The sequence below is a fragment of the Drechmeria coniospora genome, chromosome 01 (genome assembly GCF_001625195.1).
Source record: "Drechmeria coniospora strain ARSEF 6962 chromosome 01, whole genome shotgun sequence".
NCBI lineage: Eukaryota > Fungi > Ascomycota > Sordariomycetes > Hypocreales > Ophiocordycipitaceae > Drechmeria > Drechmeria coniospora.
In genome coordinates, this window is record NC_054389.1 from 6,175,838 (window position 1) to 6,198,445 (window position 22,608).

The 22,608-nt window shown below is 57.5% G+C and overlaps 7 protein-coding genes across 7 annotated transcripts; 3 read left to right on the forward strand and 4 right to left on the reverse strand.

The window, feature by feature from the left end:
• Positions 1–1,148: 1,148 nt before the first annotated feature.
• On the forward strand, positions 1,149–2,192 carry DCS_01573 (mitochondrial outer membrane protein; the record flags this gene model as incomplete). The annotated part of the gene is made up of 2 exons (XM_040798905.1): positions 1,149–1,397; positions 1,467–2,192. 2 exons carry the CDS (start codon positions 1,149–1,151, stop codon positions 2,190–2,192), a joined length of 975 nt encoding a protein of 324 aa, XP_040659788.1.
• Positions 2,193–3,042: 850 nt separating this feature from the next.
• DCS_01574 (uncharacterized protein) lies at positions 3,043–5,393 on the reverse strand (the record flags this gene model as incomplete). Its single annotated transcript, XM_040798906.1, has 6 exons — positions 3,043–3,194; positions 3,261–3,758; positions 3,814–4,060; positions 4,126–4,253; positions 4,321–4,544; positions 4,597–5,393. The coding sequence occupies 6 exons, from the start codon at positions 5,391–5,393 to the stop codon at positions 3,043–3,045; spliced, it is 2,046 nt and encodes a 681-aa protein (XP_040659789.1).
• A 2,631-nt stretch (positions 5,394–8,024) lies between these two features.
• DCS_01575 (uncharacterized protein) lies at positions 8,025–8,997 on the reverse strand (the record flags this gene model as incomplete). The annotated part of the gene is made up of 2 exons (XM_040798907.1): positions 8,025–8,424; positions 8,588–8,997. The coding sequence occupies 2 exons, from the start codon at positions 8,995–8,997 to the stop codon at positions 8,025–8,027; spliced, it is 810 nt and encodes a 269-aa protein (XP_040659790.1).
• Positions 8,998–13,053: 4,056 nt separating this feature from the next.
• On the forward strand, positions 13,054–14,848 carry DCS_01576 (indoleamine 2,3-dioxygenase-like protein; the record flags this gene model as incomplete). The annotated part of the gene is made up of 2 exons (XM_040798908.1): positions 13,054–13,718; positions 13,822–14,848. 2 exons carry the CDS (start codon positions 13,054–13,056, stop codon positions 14,846–14,848), a joined length of 1,692 nt encoding a protein of 563 aa, XP_040659791.1.
• Positions 14,849–15,941: 1,093 nt separating this feature from the next.
• DCS_01577 (uncharacterized protein) lies at positions 15,942–17,216 on the forward strand (the record flags this gene model as incomplete). Its single annotated transcript, XM_040798909.1, has 2 exons — positions 15,942–16,134; positions 16,216–17,216. 2 exons carry the CDS (start codon positions 15,942–15,944, stop codon positions 17,214–17,216), a joined length of 1,194 nt encoding a protein of 397 aa, XP_040659792.1.
• A 342-nt stretch (positions 17,217–17,558) lies between these two features.
• DCS_01578 (putative cell division control protein) lies at positions 17,559–18,557 on the reverse strand (the record flags this gene model as incomplete). The annotated part of the gene is made up of 1 exon (XM_040798910.1): positions 17,559–18,557. The coding sequence occupies one exon, from the start codon at positions 18,555–18,557 to the stop codon at positions 17,559–17,561; it is 999 nt and encodes a 332-aa protein (XP_040659793.1).
• A 2,192-nt stretch (positions 18,558–20,749) lies between these two features.
• On the reverse strand, positions 20,750–21,783 carry DCS_01579 (Mitogen-activated protein kinase HOG1; the record flags this gene model as incomplete). The annotated part of the gene is made up of 2 exons (XM_040798911.1): positions 20,750–20,965; positions 21,037–21,783. The coding sequence occupies 2 exons, from the start codon at positions 21,781–21,783 to the stop codon at positions 20,750–20,752; spliced, it is 963 nt and encodes a 320-aa protein (XP_040659794.1).
• Positions 21,784–22,608: the final 825 nt, after the last annotated feature.

The window sequence follows — 22,608 nt, forward strand, 5'->3', positions numbered from 1 at the left end:
TGCACCAGCATGGCAAGGGAAGCAGTCAGCGTGCCTCCGAAGCTCGCTGCTTCCCCCCTCCCCCTCCCCCTCCTCCAGTTCCTTCTTCATTCCATTCCATTCCATTTGATTTCCTTTCCATTTGTTTGGGGCGCAGCAGGCATGTACACAATTATACCTCATGTTTTTGCTACTTCCTTTTCTTCTTCAAAATCTTGTCTTGTCTGTCCACTAGAACGCATGGCCGGATCGATGTACCTATCTCGCATCTCGGACGGGCGGGCTTACGCCCGTCATTTGCCGGCTTTGTTGCAAGGATATACTCATCTTGGAGTCAGCTCCTGTGAAAATATACGAGAATTGTCGAGCCGGACTCCGGTCCCCGCTCGAACCTGAACATGACTTTGCAGCCATTGTTACACATGCGAGTGAAGGTAGCTGTCTGCTGTACATGTCGGAAATGCGCACCTTTACGTGCCCCCGTGCAGCGGCCCTGAACGAGTGTCCCGCCATACAGGCAGCGCAGAGGACCCATGCATCGATACTAGGTGCTGCCTCCAGAAGTTCTCATCTCGCCAAACACATCGAGGCACATACTATCGTGCAGGCGGTAGCAACGCGTTCGTGCCATGTGCATGCCATATTGATGATGGAAGTAATCGTGCATGTACGAGCACGACGTGATTCCGACATCGCTGAGAGCGCAGACAATGCCCGCCTAAAAATGCACTGTGCGCACTGCGGTTTACGGATATCGATCGAAATCGATCCAAACGAGTTCACCATTGATATCAATCACTATCCGTACAACATGCAAGGTATCTTCTGTACGACTTCGTACATTACAGGAGGGGGTTCGCCTAGATATAAGCACTTGTGCTCTGTCCTCCGTACAGTACGTACTGAGATTGTCGAGTTGTATGCACTGTGGAGATCCCGGTCCGCGATTCTGCCGACCATGCAGACAGACCCTCTTCACTCCACCACGCCGTTTCGGCCGCCAGCGCGTTGACCAGAGCCGGACCGAGACACGCCTTCTGGGTGAATAAGAAAAACGAAACAGACCCTTCGGCCAAAGAGGCTGCGTGAACGCCGTCGTCTGCCTGCCACCAAAGCTCCCCTTCAGGGCAACCGAGTAGAAATCCTCGCCGCCCGCTCACGCCATCGCCATGGCCGCTGCGGCCGAAGCACCGGCGGCGACTCCAACCGCCGCCGCCGAGTCGCGCGGAATCTTCGCCGTCCCTCGCCCCGTTCGCGACCTCTTTAAGCGCTTCCCGCTGCATGTCTATCCTCCCGAAAAACTACCGGCACGCGCCCCTGACCGCGCGCGCCCGAGACCGTGCCTCTACGTCTTCGCAACCGACGAAGCCGCTCGCTCCGGGCTCCCGAGCTACAACCCTTCGTGTCTGAAGTGGCAGGTGAGCCGTCGTTCCCACGTCTCTCCCGTCCACCTTTCATGGGGCGGCGGCCTGATGCGGAGTTGATAGACGTACCTGAAAATGGCCGGCATCGACCTCGAACTGGTTCCGTCCAACAACCATGCCTCGCCGTCGGGTGCCTTGCCCTTTCTCCTCCCTCCTTCGTCCGACCCGAGATCGGATGCCCCCTTGGCTGGCGGCAAGATTGGCCAATACGCCCGAGACCACGCAAGCGGCTTGGCGGACACCTCGTCTCCCCGATTCGAAGCCTACCTTTCTCTTTTGACGCAATTCGTCCGTCCCGCCTGGGTAAGTTCGTCCCCTTACCACGGAGACCCTCCCCGTTGCATGGCCGAACCGCCGGCTGACCTTGCTATGCCCCAGCTTCACACTCTCTATCTTCTTCCCGACAACACTGCGCTCCTCGACGCCCTATACCTTCCGTCGAACCCTCTCCTGCGCGCACCCCTCCTGCATACCCTTCGCTCCGCCGCCACCGACGAAGTTCTCAAAGCCACTCGGAGGCCGCTTCTGTGCCAGACCCGACTCCTCTCGGACGCCGAGACGGCATTCCAAGCCCTGTCCACCCTGCTCGACGACAACGAGTGGTTCTTTGGTGACCCGAACCCCGGCTTGTTCGACGCCGAAGTGTTTGCTTACACCTACTTGATTCTGGATGCCAGCATGGGTTGGTCGGATGAGAGCCTGTCGAAACGTCTGACTGCCTTTGGCAATTTGGTCGAGCACAGGACTCGGCTGTACGAGAGGTGTTGGGGGACCAAGTCAAGAGCGTAAAGATCGGGATCCGGCATGTGCTCACTCAACAGACCGTCATGTCGTTGCCGCGGACGGATGGATCCCAGACGGGGAATCAAATCCACACGAGCTATGGATCGCTGAATGACGCGATGGTGCTGCTCTTGCGACCGACAAAAGTTCCGTGAGCTTCCATCCCACAACATCTATCATCATACACAAACACAAACTCCCATGACTGGATGGTGGCCGTGGAGTTTCCCTGTCGAGATGCGTCGCCTCTGCCGGTAGAGAAATCACCGTTGCCGCGGATGCCATGGCAGGCATGTATGTCTGCCGCGTGCAAGGACGGTCATGGCTGCCGACGGATGTCAAGTTCAACCTACGGCGGAAACCGTTGTTTGTTCGGCCCTCGCAACTTGGCGGGCCAGCCAGGAACACAAGGTGGAGAGGCATCGGACCTTTCGATGTGGTCGGCAACGACGATAGCCTGAATATGAAATAATTCACATCGGGCCAGAGTCCATGTGATCGATCAAGTGAAGCTCCTTTCCAAGTGACCAAAGGAGTTGACTATTAATTCCATGTCGCTCGTTCCCCTACGCTGAATTTGAATTTTGACAAACTTGCATTGTCCACCACGCTCATCCATCTTTCTTGAGGGGCCATGGGTCAACGCTAACCAGATGGTCGTCCGATCGCCTGCCGCCGAGCCCATCGCCCATCACTTGCAGCAAAAGCCAGGCACGACGAGGACTAGCATCCCCTTTCGTTAAAATGCAGTCTCGGTCCCGGAGAGGAGACCAGGCTCGACGCCGGAGAGCAACAGCCCTTGCACCGGCAGAGTGGAAAGTGCAGCTCGACGGCTGAGCTCGCTTGGAGTGGCGCTTCAGGAGTGCGTCGACGAAGCAGAGTCCTCCATCATATTCTCCAAGGAAACGAAGGCGGCAGGACCGCCGTCTTGCCTCAGGTCCTCGAGCAGCACGCTCGTCTGCGCATACAACTTCTCCAACGAGGCCCGGGACGACTTACCGAGAGAGGCTGCTCAAAGGTTAGCCAGCCGGACATGCAAGTGGCTGCTGGGTAGTCAAGGACGACAGGACGTACATAGGATGGCCGAGTTCAGTTCCTCGGCTACGACGGACCGCCCTTTCCTGTCCAGCAGATGGCTTACCTGCGGCTCCTTCAGCGGGTTCGAGTATGCCACGAGCGCCCAAATTTCTCCAAGGGCCGCCGTCACCTCCTTTCGTGGATCGGCGGCGTACTCGGCCCCCAAGGTCTGGCCATACTCGAGCATCGTCTTCTCCAGCACGTGCAGCTCGGCCTGCTGCTGCGAGCCGTCCATGTCCATGGGCTCTTCCCACGTCGTGGAGCCGTTGCCGTCGACGTCCATGTCCCTCGGTGCCGACGCCGGCCTGCGGCCGTTGCTGGCCGTCGAGTCGTTGTTCATCCGTATCTGGGCAGCCTTGCGCACCATCTCGATGAACTTGCGACATCGGAGTTTGAAGTGCACCTCTTCGTTGTCTTGAAGAACTTGGGGATAGTATGCGTTTGTGTACTTGAGCGCTCGCTCGATGTCACCTTCCAGGACCGCTCTCCGGATTCCTGCATGAAGAGTGAGACCTTGTTCCTAGAGGGGGTCGGGTTGGGGCCTGCCTACGCTGTCTGTTGTTGGCGTCCTCGTCATCCTTGATGTTGAGGCCGTCCACTTTGAGATTCGGGTCCAGGTTGAGGGCCTCCTTCTGCGCCTTGACGTCTTTGGCGAACGCCCTGGCCGTCTCGACGTAACCATCGTGCTGGAGGAACTGCAGAACTAGCGACTGGATGAGGTCCGTCTCGTTCATGCCGGGCTCCAGCTGCAGCGTATCCGTACTTTCGATTTCCGTCTGAACCAACAGCCGTTGCTCCTGGTGTCCACGTCAGCACCCGGCCCGAGCGAAAAGGCAGGACCGGACAGTTGCCAAGCACGTACACGCATCATGTCGTCAATGTTATATACGAAAGGGGATTGCCCGAAGTTGGCCAGAACCTGCTCGCCCGACTTTTTGAGCGTAACGGTGGGGTACATTTTGCTTCGATCTACGTCGGTGAAGGCGACGCCTGCTGCGCTGTTAGCATCGGAATTTTCCCCAGCTCCCCTCCCCCCCAAAGCCGGAGCGTAGCGTACCAAGGTTGACGCCGTTCCTGGTGAAAAAGGCAGTGTGATCCCGAAAGTTGACACCGCAACCGATCACGTCGCCGACGTCAAAGCTTGAGGCGTACGTCCGTCCCAAGTTCTGGCCGGCATATGTTCTGCCGTCGTCGCCGTGGTACCCCCAGGACTCGGGCTCCCAGCCCACGGCTCGTGATAATGATGTGTTCTTGGCGGAGAAACCAACCGCTATCGTGATGCTGACCCATGCCCGTCAGCCGATGCCAGAATGTCCCGCCCAAGCGCACTTACTCATCCCGCTTCCCATGCAATATTTGTACCTCAAAGTAATACAGTCCACCATCGGACGGCATGTAATGATCTGCCCGGACGCCGCCAGCTTCGTACTCCCGCTCGTGGTGATTCTTGGACCCGGTATACTTGATCGTGAGGCCGTCCGACTGCACCTCGATGCCCTGTCCAATCTCATCCTTGTTCCATCGTGCGGGAAGCGGTGCCACGGAATCTTCGCAGCCAGAGGCAGAGGGTCGTTCAATGACATTGTGCGTCATGCCTCGGTGGGCAGCCGGAGGCAGCGACGGCTGCGCAAAGGCGGCCGGGTTCGGCCCCGAGCCATTTCCAGCCGGCCTCTGCGATTCTTTCTGGCCCTGAAGCTTCGTCTTTTGTGCCTCCTGCAGCTGTCGGATGTAAGTAGAGCCTCGCAGGTACGACGGCACAAAGGCCTGGTCTTGCGATGCGAAATCTTGGCCGTCGCGGTGGGCCGTAAACAGGTCGAAGGCTCGGGAGAAGGATGGCAAAGGACTGCGGTCGCTCCATACGGTCCTTGGGCCGTCGTTCATCGGGTCGCTGATGCCAATGTTCATGCCGGCCGCAAAGCCTGGGAAGGAAACGGCATGGTCATCCCTGACGGCGCTCACGACGGGTGCGGGGGCAGAGTGCAGGTGAAACTGAGCGTTCGCACCGGAGCGAGCCAGGTCTTGGGGAGCGTAGGGTTGGGCGAGCCGACTCTGACCTGTGATCCTGGAAGAGGACGCAGCTTCGGGCGGGCCAGACGAGTTGTTGGGGCCACGGCCGAACGGGCTGTCCATGATGGTACGAGGGCCGGCGGGGATGGGAGTCGATCGAAGGCGCGGGTGCAGCTGCTGGAGCTTCCAGGAGAAGCCTCAGTCAACCTGCCGCTTGCTTGTGAGCAAGCTGACGGGCGGCTGTGAGACGACCTCGGTGCTGCTGGTGTTGACGAAAGGCCGGCTACGACGCCGACGGAGTCGGGTTGTCGACAAGTAGGGTCGAGGTACGGGCTGCAGCGAGCGACGAGACGGGCAATCGACGAACCGGCGCAGAGAGAGCGGAGGGCGATGATCTATAGGAGGGAGGCGGAGATTGGCGGGAGGCGGCGAGATTCTGAGCCTGGCTGCCTGGGTATCTGCTCGGCGGTGGCCAGCAACGCAAGCAAGGGGCGATAGACGGCAGATGACTGGCTCGTGACGGATGAACAAGAGAGCAGTCGGATGCGGGCGGGCACCGAGCCGTGCTGGCAGTATGAAGCAATGTCGGGCCGGAGGCTTGGTTGCGGCTCGGGCGCCAGACTTCTGGTGATAACGGGGATGCGAGGAAGGGCAGGCTGGCGGAAGATGCTGTCATCGATGAGGTGACGAAAGATGGTGGGTGGGTGGGTAGTAGATAGGTAGGTAATTACTAGGTGAATGGCCCCGACAGAGCAGTGACTGCTACCGTTAGTAACCTAAGTAGTACCCCGTGAGTGCCTACCAGCTAGCCTTTTCAAGACTCGTTAGAGTACTTGTGCTGCATTACTAGCAAGGCACCGAATCGGCCACACACATCACGCGGTCAGCGGCGGGGATGGAGTTGGCGGGTGGGCGGGTGGCACCTTTGGAAGTGCTGCAGTGACCCAACCGACGGTTTCAGTGGCCGGATCGACGCTCGTCAGTGGTTGCGTTTGCTGAACAGGGCCACTGAGGAGGCCTGCTGCCTCTGTAGCTCGGGCCGCAAGGCGTCATCCGCCCTCCAGAGGCCCCGACGCCCCCGCACGTATACTGGCTTAAGCGTAGGCGTTAGTACTTAACGCACAGCAACGGTAATACATGTACTTATCCGTACGCGAGTGCAGTGCATGTATCCGTACACCTACTCTGTATCCGTATTACAGGAGACAAAGGGAAGAATTTATGGGGGATACCAGGCCCGATCGAACGAGACACAAGTAATACTATTACTCCTAAATCTACACAACGAACCAGCGTGTACGGAGAACCTTTAATAACTACTGTGCTTACATGTACATGTACAACTACTGTACACTGTACCGCTCCTACACCAATGAGCGTGTCAACTTGGTCATACCCTGGCAGTGGCACCAATACGGAGTAAGTACATGTATTATGGAAGTACTCTGCACATGTATTCGTATTCCTTTATGCAAGTACGGAGTAATACACCCACCTGCAGTACTCCCTCCTCCGTACAGTACTTACTGTACAGGACACCTAAGTACTGTAAGTACACCTACAGCGCTTAAGTACTTGTATTATAGCACAGTGTACATGCAACAAATACAATGGCACCGAGCAGACGGTATGATGGCTACATACTCGTTTTGGCATTTGCACATGTACTTACAACTACACGGTCATGGAACCACTTCACAAAAAATTACTCCGCTCGCTTTGATCGGGTACACCGTTTCTCAGGCTCACTGCTGATAAGCCTCGTCAGCCTGCCGATGAAGTCAAGCCAACACGGTAGCCATGCAGCAATTGCCCGATCAGAAGCCTGATGGAGCGCTGCGCAGTCATGCCCCTCCCCTCGTCCAACGGCAGCCAGTCGGAAGAGCGTCATCCTAATTCGCTAGCAAAGGCAAAAAAAAAGGCTGACTAATCGCCTGCAAGTTGGCGACGACCTCGCGCCGACGTCGTTCAAGTGCGAAACGATGCCCGCTATAGGGAGTAGAGCATTAGCCCTACCGGCAGCCAAGGATGGCCCCATAATGCATCACTGAGGGCGAGAAAATAGGGGATGCATCCTTGGTGTGATTTTTTCTTCAACAAAATTTGCCATGCGGGATTACGGCATTGGCAAAGCAGACGAGTCGATGCCAACGAAATCTTGCGAGCGACGTCCACACGCCAGTTTCATTCGCGGCCCTTCGCTTAGACGGCCAGTTGGAGGAGTGCACCTTGTACTTGTAGTTCTGGAATGGCGTCAGATAAGCGGCTGACCCCACCCACCGATGCCAATGTTTGCTTTCGCAGTGCATGGTATGTATCAAGAGCAACAAGTCAACAAGGCTGCCTCGTGCGTTGCGACGGTCGGGGCACAGTCTAGCTTGAAAGGACAGCTGCGATGCAAATGCTTGGGTTGAATTCTTGGTCCCGCCAGTCCATATGAAGCAGAAACAATGAGTGAGCGCCAGAAATACCATTACTGTACAAAATAACTCGCTGTCCTCATCCTGTACTCCCTGCGGCCCGTCCTCGACGACGAGCCAGTGCCCTGTTCCAACGCCAGCGACAGTTCCGTCGCAAGGACAAAGACCCACAAAAAAACTTATGAACAATATTCGACCAAAAGAAAAAGGTCCGCACGGCCATCACGACTGGTCCTCGTGACCCGGTGCAACCTGTAACATTGGTCTGAGGCCTGGGCTCGGTTGGTCTACGATGCGGGAAGTGGATGGAGATCGGCCGGGTGAGGGGCTGCCTCTATGACGCCGCCGCAACGGCCATGGGAACGGGTGACGACGCGTTCATGCTGGGGAGGCTGCGCATTTCGACGTCGGCGCCACTGTTGCTGATGTTCGCGCTGAGGGCACCATCTCCGTTCTCCTTGTTCTCTTTGCTGCTGCTATTGTCGGCCGATGGCGCAGCGGAGTCGTCGTTGCTAGACTCGGGAGCCTTGATCGAGAGCGTACTCCATCGAGGGACCTCCCAAATGACACCGGTAAAGCTCTTGAGAGTGAAGCCGCCGCGAGACCATTTGCGGCAGGGTTTCCCGGATCGGTCGAGCGCACGGAGGCCGGCGTTGATGGCGCCCTGATTCGCCTTGGGACCGAGTTTGTGACCACCCCCTCGACCGGCAGAGTGATCTATCGTGCCATCCTCCCTACCAGCATGTTAGCGTCCGTGACAGGGTGCGACGAGAGAAGTCGCCGTCGGTCGCCTACGACGCGGATGGAGAAGGGGGGGGGGGGGGAGAGCGGAGGAAAAGGGGAGGCAGAGAGCAGGAGAAGGGGAGGAAGAGAGCGAGGGGGGCGAAAGAGACGTACAGCCGAGGCTTCTTCTTGGGGCCAGGCTTGCCCCTTGGCTTTGGGGTCCCGTCCATGGCGGTTGCCGCCGAGCGCTTGGTTCCCTTCTTCTTGGGCCCTTCGGTGGGAGGTCCCATCGTCGACGGGGCTGGGGTTCCGTCGGCCGCTGGCGTTTCCGCATTCGACTCGGATGCATTTTCGCCGCTGGGAATGGCCGGCGCGGCCGTTGCTGCTAGAGTGGGAGAATTCGTAGGCGAGGATTTGACATCCTTGGATTCGGATGAATCCTTGACCGAAGGAGAGTCTTCCTTGACGGAGCCGGGGTCGACGATCGCACGGAGCCGTGAGGGCGACACCGTCAAGGTGACCAGCATGGCAGGCTTGCCGCCCGACTTGCGTCTGCCGTCTGCAGGCCGGCCGGAGGTAGGCATTGTGCGAGAGCGATGTTGTGGTGTGGCGGCGAGAGCGGTGGCGGGTTGCGTCGCGATTGACCGGCGTCACCGAGATGATGGATAGATGGCGGACGGGAGACGGGGTGCGACGGTGGCGACGGTGGCGAGCGAGCGAGGGAATTACGAGCACACGAGCACGAGGAGTCGGTCGTCAGAAGGAGGAGCGAGGTGGTTGCTCGAGATTTAAGTAGCCAGGCGTCGATGAATGAAGAAACAAATGGATGGTCGGATGGATGGGTGATGAATGGAGAAAGGATGGGTGAATGAATGGATGTATGGATGGATGGATGGATGGGGCGAGGCAAGGCGGTTCGGACTGGCTCTTGCTGATGCCTGGTCCTGGTGACTGGCCTCTGCAGCGGTTGGTCTCTGCGGTGTCTGGTGATGATCCGTCGGCCAGGTCAGGTCCGGTCAGGGGTGGCGATTTTCTGGGTTTCTAGCAGCCGTTGTCGACGACGAAGATGACGATGATGCACATGGCCACGGCGTTGATGGAAAACTGGAACGGACGGGGGGGGATGCGGAGGCAGGGAGGGAGGAGGGAGGCGGGATTTTCATTTTCTGGGGGGCGCTGCGTTGTCTCGTAGCTTCGGGTTGGGGCCTTGGTCTCATCCTGACAATTTTGGTGCCAGAGGCGGCGCACAACGAAACGATGTGGGCAAAAAAGGTTTGTCTGGTGGACAGACGACGCTGGCGGCGCGGATGCAGGCGCAGGCAAGCTGAGCTGGTGAGGGCCAGCAGAGGAGCGAACGAGCCAACCAAACACGGCCGAGCATGGCCAAACGCGGTCAAGGGGGGTTCCAGAGCGGCCTAGCTGCTCAATTTGCAAAGGCACCAAAAAGGGGACACGCATTATCCCAGCTTCCGGGGCCGCTGGCCAATCAGAGGAGGAGATTGGGAGGTAATCTGGCTCGCATGCGGTACGGAGTCCGCCGCAGGAGTACTTGAGTAAGTACATACAAGTACTGTACACGTCCAGACTCGCAGTACATTATCGTGAACACTTCCCGCAGGAGTGCTAAAGTACCGTACAACGGGCACCTTGCAAGCCATCCTTTCATCTGCTCGGAGACCTACTGGGTAGGTGTGCAAGTATGAGGCGTGAATACTGCATAAATGGGCTCTCGTATCGTATCCTTGCAGTTTACTTTTGTTCTTCCCCCAATTCATTGTACATTTAGTCCCTACTCGTAGGTGTACTGCAAGTAAAGATGTACATACGACGGAGTATACGATACAAGTTAAGCCCAAGATGTACACTTTATGGAGTTCTGAGAGCGGTACCTTCCTTCCGAGTTCCTGCTTGGGTCGGTTCGTAATTTGCCATTGCCTCCCCCGTACTTACTCGTACGACTGGTCGGTCGTACCTGCCCACAACAGTTGGGGCATGTTGTGGAGGGCATGACCATCGATCGCTCCTGCTGGCTGGCTGCCTGTGCGTCTGTGCAGGTGTAAGTACTGTGCGAGTGCTGCAAACTCCATCGCCAACATCGACTCCTTCGTTGCCTTTCGCTTCCATTGCCGAATGGCAGCAAATTCACGTCGTCCTTGTTGCATATCGGCATGCCCTCGCAGCAGCGCCTTGACGACCCTTCAGACCTAGTGCCGGGACGCAGTCAGTCTCATCGCGGCCGCCATTTCGACGTGGCCTGCGACTCAACGCTGGGGAGAGGACAGCGCGGGGGCACTAAATTACTACCCATCTGGTGATGAGTGGAATGTCCCCTCAGACCACTCCTCGGCACGGCACGCGCTTGGTGCAGGGACGGTTTCGCTGCCATCACATTCGACACAGAAAGGCCAGCGGAGGAATTCCCCGTCCACCTCATCCATACACAATGCCCAAATTCCAATGGCTCACGACGTCCTATGAACCGGCCACGACCCTTATTTGATTCTGTCGCTATTTTCACCCTCCTCCTGCGAGCCAACATCGGGGAACCAAGGCCAGGTCACTAACCGAAAGGAGGAATTTTATCCTCGGCAAGCCAATGCATGACGCTTCCCTGCTTGTCCTCAAGCCGATGGCACCAACCAAGACTTGCATGATTCAGTCCTGCTGCCAAGGAGCCGAACTTGGTACACTCCAAACCTCAGCACGAGTACTCGCCTACATGTAGAGTTTGACGAGTCTCCACGTGCCATCTCCTTGACGCATTCGGATACCAACGTCGATGATGGCCTCGGTTGTATTGGAGATAGGCGCGTCGTTCGGTGATCGTTGCTACCCTACTGTACTGGAATTCGAGCTGCCCGCCGTGGATCGCGCCTGGCTGTTTTGCAAGTCCGACTCTCACGTTGCCTGGAGTACGTTTCACTGCGAAATGTCCGATCTGAGGCCTAAGTCGAGAGAGATTCATGCAGGTCGATAAAGTTTTTCGGATATTCAAATGCCAGCAGCTCCCGAACAAACTCGAGTTTGGTTGAACGAGGCTACCCTGTTGCTTCTTTCACAATCACGATGCTCATTCCTTTCTTCACGTTGTCCTCAAACTTTCAGCCTCCGCATTGCCCCTCGGTGCTGCCGACTTGCACATAAATAGCACTCCCCGATCGGACTGCGACGGCGATCTCCATGTACGACAGCCGCGGATATGGACCATCGATTCCGCATTGAGAAGCGAACTGTGTGGGCAACCTCGAGGTCAAGTTGCGACGGTCCAAGTTGAGCATCCGAGCTTCTCGATAGTCCTGCTGGGATGACGTAGGCGGAGCACTGGGACATCACCCTGCTGCTGGCCGTGGTGAAGGAGAAAGTCTAGACCAAGCCAGGCATAGACGAGAATGCTGCAATGTGGACCTCTTGTTATCACCAAGTCACAAAGGGTCGATGGCACAGACAACGAAATCGCATGGTGAATGACAACCCGCTGTTGAAAAGAAACTCTAAATGCGCACCGGAAGAAGCTGTTGCCACTGCGCAGCAGCAAATTGTGGGATGTAACTCTCTTCCTCCGGCAGTCACATTGTCGATATCGTTTACGCCACGAAAGAGTTTCCATGGGTCGCACAATAAGCCGACTCTAGGGGAGTATGGTGGTCCTGCCGAGCCGTTTCAAGACGGTCTGGGCGCGAACAACAGAAGGCAGCGCTCCGAAGATGACTCGTTACAGAGTACTGATAGACGATGAAGCGGATGGGGGCCGCCGTGGAAGTGTGACCTTGTCTTTACGGGGGACCATGTGACGGATGAGTTGGACGAGTTGCCGTCCCACCAGCGATACGAAGATTCGAGCGACTGAATAATGCCAAAGGGATGGAGGGAATTTATAATACGAAAGGGAGAAATGTGGCAATCAAGTACGACAACTTCGCACCCTTGACATCGGATCGATTCGGATTTCGCGTCTCCCTGCTTCCAGTGCGAGACAGATGGGAGATGCGGCATGCGGGGCTCTCCTGAACAAAATCGGCACAGGCAGAGGGCAAGCCATAGATCTGGCGATATGGCATTGCATCTTCACTTGCCGTTGACGAGCCAAGAGCTGCAGCAAAGATTGGCGAAGCCGGTCCGGTCTCGTGTGTCGTGGCCGGAAAGATTCCGGCCATCGCTCCATAAATGGCCGGGCAGAGTCGGCACCATGTGGGGCGATTTCGTCGCTCGTGCCCGGCCCCTCCTTGTGCTCATGCGCCTCGTCCTAACCTCACAGGTGTCATGGCTGGTGCCGCGACAATAAGCAGAAGAAGGCATGCTTTGGCTAGTCCGGAGCTCGTGGGACGCTTGTCAGCGCCAGAAACGGCAGAGCAAGCGGCAGGGGGAGGGCGACACGGAGCATCGATCAGGCACGGTGACCGGGGGCCGCCGGCCTACCGGACGCCGCATCTTATCAGCGTATCAGCGGCAGCGGGGATGACATCTCCCGACAACAACCGGACAGGTGCGCTGGTGACGGGCGGGGAGGGTTTTCGTTGGGTTTCTGTTACGTGTTCGCCTCGCAACGAACAAATGGCGCCTTCCTGCAATCGAGCAAAGGGGGCGCTCTCGGACTCGTATGGTGCTGCCATCGTGACCCGATCCCCGCTTGCGTGGCCGGAATGCATTCCGGCCACGGAGTACTTAGGCGGCGGCGCGAGCCCGGATCGTACCTCTCGATCCTGCTTCCCCTTATCCTGCCATATCCAGAGCACGTTGGAGAAATACAGGTTGAAGCTTTGTCGGATTCCATCCCGTCTGAAGCTCGGTCCGTACGAAATTTGCCCGCAGAGATATCGAATAGTCAGCCCATACTTCAGCCCTTGCTCACTCTCAAGATGGGTTCCATGGCCACGACGCCACCCTTCGAGGTGCTCACGGATGCCCGTCCCGAGGACCACTCCCTGCCGGCGTTCATGGTGTCGACCACCCGGGGCTTTCTCCCCCGCATGGACCCCATCGTCACCCTTCCGCCCGAGTTTGACGCGCTGGAGTCGATCCTCCAGCGGATGCCGGTCAAGACGGCCTCGGGAGCACCCGGCCTTCTCGCCTTGGGTAAGCTTGGAGACGAGGTCGAGGGCGGGTTCCCAGACCTCACGGCGGCCATGGATCGGTACAAGGACGATCTGCCGCTCATGAACGCCCTGTACCGGGACTACTCCTTCCTCGCATCGGCCTACCTGTTGGAGCCGTGCCACGGACGCTTCGTCAAGGGGGAGGGGTACGGCCTGGGCAGGCAAATGCTTCCCCGGAATGTTGCGCAGCCAATCGCTCGATGCGCTGAGATGTACGTCTGCTCGACGCCCCCTTTGGCCGTCCTTCCCCGTCGCCCGTCCTGGCCCCTTGCCCTTTTGCTTGCGAGTGGTGAAGCTGAGATTTGAGGCCCCCAGCTGCGGCTTCCAGCCGTTCATGGAGTACGCTGGCTCGTACGCGCTGTTCAACTACCGGCTGGAGGAGCCGGCGGCAGGTCTGGAGTACAGCAACCTGCGGCTCATCCGGGCCTTTGAGCACGGGCTGGACCCGGAGTCGTCCGAGGCCGGCTTCGTGCTGGTGCACATCGACATGGTGAGGAACTCGGGCCCGCTCGTGGCGGGAACGGTGCAGTGCCTCGACGTGGCGTCCAAGAAGGCCTCACTCGAGCGCAGCTCCTTCAACGAGGGTCTCGGCAACATGCTGGAAGCCATGAAGAAGATCAACGGCGTCATGGAGACCATGTGGGGCAAGTCACGGCCGACCGAGTACACGAGCTTCCGGACCTTCATCTTCGGCATCACGTCGCAGTCCATGTTCCCCAACGGCGTCGTGTACGAGGGCCTCCACGACAACAAGCCACTGTCGTTCCGGGGCGAGAGCGGGGCTAACGATTCGATGGTGCCGCTCATGGACAACTTTTTGCAGGTGCCGATGCCGGACACACCGCTGACGGAGATTCTCCAAGATTTTCGCAAGTACCGGCCGAGCAATCACAAGACATTCCTTGCTCACGTCAAGGAGCGTTCTCTCGCGCTCGACCTCAAGACACGGGCGTTGGCAACGTCCAAGGAGGCGAGGGAGGCGTTGCAGAGCGACGATGAGCGCGAGCTGCTGCGGGCGACGCGCAGCCTCTGGTTGCAGCTGCTCAACGAGGTGCGAGACTTTCGCTGGCGACACTGGTGCTTCGCGCGCGAGTACATCCTCAAGCGGACGACTCACCCGACGGCGACGGGTGGCAGCCCTATCGTGACCTGGCTGCCGAACCAGCTCGAGGCCGTGCTGGCCGAGATGGAGGCCATCGGCCGGATCTCGCGGGAAGAGGGCGACGGTCGGGGGCTTGGGACAACGTGCGACGACATCATGGAGGCGGCGTTGCGTCAGCGGGAGACGCTGCGTAAGGAAGTGGACAAGTATTGCGCCGAACGCGGCGTCACACGCACGTAAGCGTAGGGAGAGCAGAAGGCAAACGGGCTCAGCTGCGTGGTGATGGTGAGATGTTGCTGATGATGGTGATGGGGGTGTTGGTGATGGTGATGGTTATGTTGGTTGTTGGTGCTGGCGATGATATGATGGTGCTGGTTGTGACGGCGATGCTGATGCTGACAGGGACGACAAGGCTGTTGCTTCCGGTGTCGATGTTATTGTCAATGTTCTTTTGATGTTCTTGTCGATTAAGCAGGAGATGCCGACATTTATTGTCCTTTCTCTCGTCCCTGTTGCCGATGTCGTGGATGATCTTTTTTCACGAGGGTCATGTGGTTTATATGGGAGGGGCTGTTGTGCTGGAAGGCTCGACGCAGACATGGTGATTAATGTACCTACCTGCTACGTGTTCAATAAATCACTGGCAACCCACGGCCTGGCACCTTCTCATCTACTTGTACTCCGTACGGAATTTGACAAGACCTTCAGTTGAATCTACGAAACGGTATCCCCGAAATCACCTCGAATGGACGCCTAATAATAGTATTGAAGTACTCCTGCCGAACCCCCTCATCGGCGGCCAAACACCGAATCGGCTCAATGAATAAATAACGACTGAAGGATGTTGCACCGCTTGAAGGCCAGGGGTCCTCAAGGGAAACATGTCTGCCTGAGGTTGACAGCCCAGGCCCAAGTGATCACAACCAACCAACGGCCGTCGGACGCCTCGTGGAGGGTGCTCGGGCAACCTGTTGGTCCACTCGACCATGGCCCGTCGCCCGAGATATCATTTTCACACCAGATAGGGCAATGGCCGGCGTGGGGGATTGCCGTCCGTTCAACACGTGAGGCGCCAGGGAGATGGCTCTAGCCAACGGCATGCTACGCTGGGGTTACGCAGCATCTCTGGGGGGTGGGGTGGTGAGTCGTGACTGGGGAATGCCTCGGCAGGGTCTCAACGATGCTGACGCTCCTGCTCTTCCCTTCCTATCGACCAGTCGGGACCAGGGCAGAAGCCGAGCGGATCGAGGAGTAATGAGGTAGCCAACGGATGGAACGGTGACGGTCGAAATCACGAAGACGAGCAAAACATCGACGTTGGGGGATGACGACCATGGCTCCCTGGACGCTGCTGGCGCTCGTGTGGACTGCCGCGTGGGCGGTCGTCGGATACGGATACGATGACATATTCGCATCGATTCCGCTTACGCCTGACGGCATGACGGCCCGGTACTTGATGCCCGATCTTGTGCCGGGCGTGCCGTTGGCAAAGAGAGATGGCAGCTGCGGCGACGGACGACACCCATGTACGTTGCGTGGATGAATGGTCTTTATTTTCTTGCCTCGATGGTGCAGCAGCGACTGACTGGCTGGTTGGTTGGGACCAGGTCTTGATACCCATCACAGCGACCGTTGCTGCGAGAACACGCAGTACTGCTACGTCAACAGGGTTGGTCTCCCGCGCTGCTGTCCAATCGGCTCCAACTGCATCAACGACTCCAGCTGCCAGAGCACAGCCTACCAGTGCACGACCGACATCACGATCACGACGACGGCAGCCGGCGGCACTGTTGGCCCACTTGTCCTGTCATCCCAGGTCGGCTGCTGCAGCCGCCGGTGCCCGCGGACGAGCCAATATCTGTGTGCCGACGACCTCGGCGGCAAGTGCTGCCCCTACGGCGCCGAGTGCAGATCCGACGGCAACTGCGTTTCGACAAGGACGGCATCGACCTCGGTACCGGCCAAGTTGACGCCCGTCCCCGACGGCTGCACCACCTCGCAGCACAAGTGCGCCGATGGCACCGGCTGCTGCGACCTGTCGATGCACTGCACCGAAGTCACGGGCACCGCCTACTGCGCACCCACCGACGCTCATGCCGACAACGCCGCCCGCGATGGAGACACCAGGGCCAGTGTCGGTGTCGCCATCGGCGTCGGCGTCGGTCTAGGGGGCGGGCTGTCTGTCGGTGCCGCCGCCTGGCTCTGCCTGGCCCGGCGAAGGAAGCGTCGACGTCGAGCGAGCAAGACGGCGTCACTTCCGATGGCACCACCAGGGGAGCGAGGGGCGGATCCGTCGTTGGAAATGGCAGAGCTCTCGGAAGCGGCCGCGTCACCCTCGTCGCCGCTGGATCGATCACTCACGGAGCCGCTGAGCGCCATGTCTGGACTCTCGCCGGAGTTCCACTCGGCCGGCCCGGCGGCGACTCCAGGTCCTCGCTGGGCGGGCGCGGTATCACCAGCGCCGCTAGGGGTCAACGCCGTCGCAGCGCCCGTCGTGATGGACTTGACGACGACGACGACGACGAGCCAGGCAGCACAGGTGACACCGGAGACGATAGAAGGACGATTCGAACTCTACGGCTGCTCGCCAGCTCACTCATCTCCATAGACCCAACGGGGGGCCATGGCACGACCAGCGAAGGGCACAGAATGGAATTAAGATGGATGCCGTCACTTGTACTGAACGAAAACGCCTAGCTATAACGACTGTACATGATGCCTGTATACATGATGGCAAACGAAACTCCTACCCGTCCAAGCTGCCGATGAGAGACGCAACAAAGGGCGCGGCGCGGTTGGGCCCGGCCGGCGGGGAGCCCACCTCCCAGCACCATGTCTGTTCGCGACGCCATGTAGTGCAAAAAAAAAACCCCACCCACAAGAAAGGACAAGATGGTAACGGAGAGAGAACGGAGAAGAAGAGATGCGACGGCCCAGAGCCGGGACGACACTAGCACACGACGCCGCCAAAGGGCGCGCAGTTCCGCAGGTCCTTGACCAGATCCTCGACGCTGCTCAGATGGCGGCTCAACAACTGCTGCTTCTCGGCCGTCGTCCGCGTCAGGCCGCCGCCGGGCCGCTTGCGCTCGGTACCGCCCGCCGGGCCGCCTGCAAAGGCGCCGGCGAGTTTGCTCGGGCTGCGCTGCAGCATGGCGGGTACGGAGTCGCGCTGCCCGGCGCGGGGGATCGACGGCGTCTCGGGCATGAGGTAGCAGTAGAGGAACTCGACGAGCTTGAGCTTGACCTCGCGCGACGTCGAGCGCGACTTGAAGAGCGAGGTGACGGTGAGTAGGCCGTCGAGGGCTTCAAAGGTGCGCGTGTTGGTTGGCGTGTCGATGAGGGCGACGACGAGGGTGAGGAGCGTCGCCGATTGGATGGCGGGGCAGTTGAAGGGTTCGAGGAGGTCGAGGAGGAGCTGCAGCAGGGTCGACGGGTTAGCGTGCGCGAACGAGTCCGTATGGTTCATGCCGTCGCGAGGCAAGTCGCGCAAGGGAGGGACAACGGCGAGAGTTGAGACGGGACCTACGTTCATGTTTTGCTCGCGCGAAAACAGGGCCTTGCTCGGCGGGTGCAGCAGCAGCGCGCCGTGCATGAGGTCGAGGGCGCTCAGGATCAGCAGGTCATTCTGGCCGTCGCTGCCCTTGGCCATGAGCCGGTCGAGCGTGCCGATGAGTCGCAGGGCCACGTTCCACTCGAAGCCCTCCTGCAGCTTGAAAAACTCGCGAAAGGCCGGGTCGTCGGCGAGACGCGCCAGGTCCTTGCGCGGCGACGAGTCGGCTCCCTCGTCGCCGACAGCGTTGCCGCTGCCGCTCCGCGACCGGGCATGCTGGGGTTGGCCGGAGAGGCAGATCTGGGCCAGGAGGCCTTCGACCTGCCGCAGACCCTTGCGGACCTTGGGCCCGTCAAAGGAGGAGAGGTTGTCGAAGGCGAGCGAGAGGAGGGCCTCCATGGTGCGAGTTGTCGCTCGTTTGCCTGTTGCCGTCGGATGTGGGCGCGGGTGCGGTAGGCTTGCTCTCTCGTATCGGTTCACCTGCGCCCGCTGACGCGCACGTTTCGTACCGCACTTTCGTTCTCCTTCCTTTGTCCTCCAAGGAAGGGATGAAATCGTAGATGGCCGCGTGAGAGGGCGGAAGGGGGGGGGGTGCCGAGTATCCCGTGGGATGTTGACGTAAGTGTGAGGGCGGATGAAGGCTATACTGTAATTACGGCAGATGGACTATATAGCGAGGCATCGGCGTATCGGCGGGGGTGGGTGGCGGATATCGAACAATAAACATCAACCACGATTTGAAAAAGATGGAGCGAGCGGGTACGGATGCATACTTGCAAGTGTGAGCTACTTGCGAATGGCATCGACAGACGGCACGGGCAGCTGGCATGCCAAGAGGTGCTTGCCAGCCTCGGGGTTGCTTTGGCGGAAGCGGTTGACGGGGCAACGGCGGGTGTGCGGGGACGGGAACTCGCAGGGGGCGACGCTACAGTGGATGCCGCGGGCGCAAGTGCCGAGGTCTGCACGCACTGTGCGTAATTGTTGATCAACTACGGAGTACGGAGCACTGTACTGAAGTACTTACAGCACAGTACTTAGTTGTACATAGTTTTCGGTACTCTGCTCACCGCCCTCGCACAGGGAAGAAAAAAAAAGGCATGACAAAGTACTCCGTACTTGTAGTATGTTTGCGGTTATTACCCTGTTTGCCCTATGCTAGCTGGGGGAATACGACGCATGAATAAATGAAACCCTCGTTATGTTTCGGATTGCCAGGAAGATGGCTGACCTTGGACAAACTGTGCTTGGGTGGCGCGGAATGCTCCCAAGTTTTCTTACGCCGACACAGACTCTCACTCGTCGTAGGGTACAGTGCGGAATACAGTCCAAGCACCCCCGAATGCAGTACTTGCTTGGAGATAGATGCACCAGTATGCATGTGTGAACTTGTCTTGAGGCACTGTATACTATTACTGCCACCTGTCCCTGCATTCCACAGGGACGATATTCTACAAATACTGCGGCCTGTAGGTGATTCGAGGTGTGCTCGTACTGTGATTCTTGGTGCATACAAGTCAAGTACTGTAAGTACGTACTTAGTAACAGGTAAGTACTGGTCACACTATACAGTTCGTTGCCGTATTCGATAGGAGCATACTCCGTACTTACGTCTCAATAAATAAAATAGCCTTAATTTCTACAAATGTTATGGTATCGGGCTAAGCCCGACTGGATGACGTAAGATGAGGGGTAAAACAGACTCACCCAAAGGGCACACACAGAAAGGAAGCCCTACGGAGAAGCAGTCCTTTCCCCCTTCGTCTTTTAATAAACTTCGTTGTGATTTCTAGAGCAGCTGCCTAGTGACTCCGTAACACTAGTAGTGCCCGTCCTGCTGTTACTAACAGCTTCGATTGATTTCTGGATTGGTTGTATAGTCCGTATTACTACACTTCCACTACGCCTCTTCTTTATCTTTGTACTATTGTGTACGAAGATTTCTAGAGGTTATGAGCCCAGCAGGAATAACCCAGTTTCTAGACCTTCTTTGGTGGAATCCATTTTGGGAATACAAATACAATTTAGTTAGTAACTAGAATATTTTTCGATTTTCCTTTATACTACGGAGTAGTAGTACTAGTAGTTCGGTCTTCCACTAGTAGTACTAGCAGGGATTAAGCAGAAATGCTTTAGGAGATACAATAGTAAGTAGTACTTGTTGTAGGTGTTAGCAGCTGGGTGCGATAGCTGAAATGCTTTAGGATATACAATAATAAGCAGTACTTGTTGTAAGTGTTAGCAGCTGGGTGCGATAGTTGAAATGATTTCCTGGAATTAGTGTAGTCCTTCCGGGCTCATAACCTCTTGAAATCTTCGTACATGAATCACAATTGTGATACATACCACAAGCCCTTCCTCTCCTTCGCCAGAAGCTTCCCAACGCCATTGATAAAGTGTGTCTGCATCAACGGCATCAACCGTGTGCGCGCCTGCCTGGTTTCCGCACCAGGCGCTCGTCGCTCGTCACCCCGTACCGACCGGTATCCAACACACCTCTACCGTCGACCGCTGCCCGTAAAGCGGCTGCCCGGCTATGGGCCGCTACTGGTTTATTGGCTCGACGCTGTGGTAACTGAGGATCTCCGAGTACATCATAATCTTCCAAGTACAGGCGGGTCGGCGTCGTTGAAACTCCAGTCAAACCTTTCATCGGCCACCAACTCGTCGGTGGGGTCATGGTACGGAGCGAGGTAGTCGTGGGAGAGGGCGCGTACGGCCGTTATCCGCGTCGAGGGGTCGAAGGCGAGCATCTGCTCGAGGAGGTCGATGGCTGACTCGTCGGCGTTTTTAAACATGCTGCCGAGGGACTGTCGCTCGCGCTTCCGTTCTTAAACATGCTGCCGAGGGACTGTCGCTCGCGCTTCGGCAGAGACTTGACGAAGTGCATCTTGCTATCGCTCGCGATGGCACCGATTACATCATCCGGGGGCTTGCCGAGCAGCTTGGTAATAATAGCAAACTGCCTTTTGTCGTCCTTTTCCGGGTATAGGGATTTTCCCTCGAGCATTTCGGCCAAGACGCAGCCCGCGCTCCAGATATCGACCTCAACGTCGTACTTTTGCCACGTGAGCATGACTTCGGGGGTCCGGTAATACCGGGTCGAGACGTAGCCCGTCATCTGGGGATCCTGGACGCGGGCAAGACCGAAGTCGCAGATCTTGAGATCGCAGTTCTCGTTGACGAGGATGTTGTTCGACTTAAGGTCGCGGTGGACGATGCCGGCCGAGTGCAGGTACTTGAGGCCGCGCATGATCTGGTAGAGAAAGTACTGGATGAACTGCTTCTCGAGCGGTCGCGAGGTGATTAATCGGTACAGGTTGGCGCTGAGGAGCTCTGTGACGAAGTAGATGTCCTCGAGGGGGGAGATGAAGATGTTGCGGAGCGAGATGACATTTTCGTGCCTCATGTGCTTGAGGATTTTGAGTTCTCGGTATGTGCGCCTGGCGAGGATAGGGTCGCTGAAGGGCTCTATGATCTTCTTGATGGCCACGTTCTGGCTCGTGAGCTGGTCACGGGCGGAGCAGACGACGCCAAAGGCCCCCCTGCCAACGGGCTGGAGATCCGAGTACCTGGACGTGATCTCAAACGTCGTGCCGAAGATCTGGGCACTGACGAACTCGGCCATGATGAAGGTATGACGAGGGTAGGATAGGGTCGCGATTAGGAAAGTCGGAGACGTCGCGTCGTCGACACCTGCTACTACTAGCTGCTGGGTGCAGGGAGGGAAGGCCAGCAATGAGGGAGCAGGAGGCGGGCGCGGTGGAAGTTGCGGATGCGATGAAATATACAACCAATCCAGAAATCAATCGAAGCTGTTAGTATCAGCAGGACGGGCACCGGTTAGTAACTGGGCAGAGAACACAGAATTGAAGAAGTCAAATTGTAATATCAGAATGCAATTCACAAAGGAGTGTGTGTTCTTCTTCCTCCCTTCCTTCCTTCCTGCTGCGATATTCTATCTAAGAGACGTACAGGAAAAGTAGGACCATTTTATACCTGTGAGGTAGTACCTCGATCAGTATAATGTGCACGTGTTGTGATTCTGGCTGCTTCCAGACAATGCATCTCCAAACGATCCGCTTGTACGCAATGCAGTTCCAAATACTCTGGTTGAGGCATACTACTAGTTGCATAGTTTGTGTATGCAACTGGTAGACTTGGTTGGTATTAGCCTTCGGTCGCTATAGTGCAGTAGTCGATTAGGCTAGTAGTTATAGGACGCGCCATAGGCGTAGGCCTTGTAAGCGAATGTGAGGTGCAGTACCCGCACTAAGTGCGGATACTGGCGGATCTTTTGACAGTTTGGTCATTTGGCCTAACGGTTAACTGGTCTATTGTCCATATGGGCACATCTCCCTATATTACTTATGTGTTACAGTATCCTTCCTACTAGGACACAGTAGCTAGGTCTACTCGGACTAACCCTAATCCGAGGCCTTATGCAACTAAT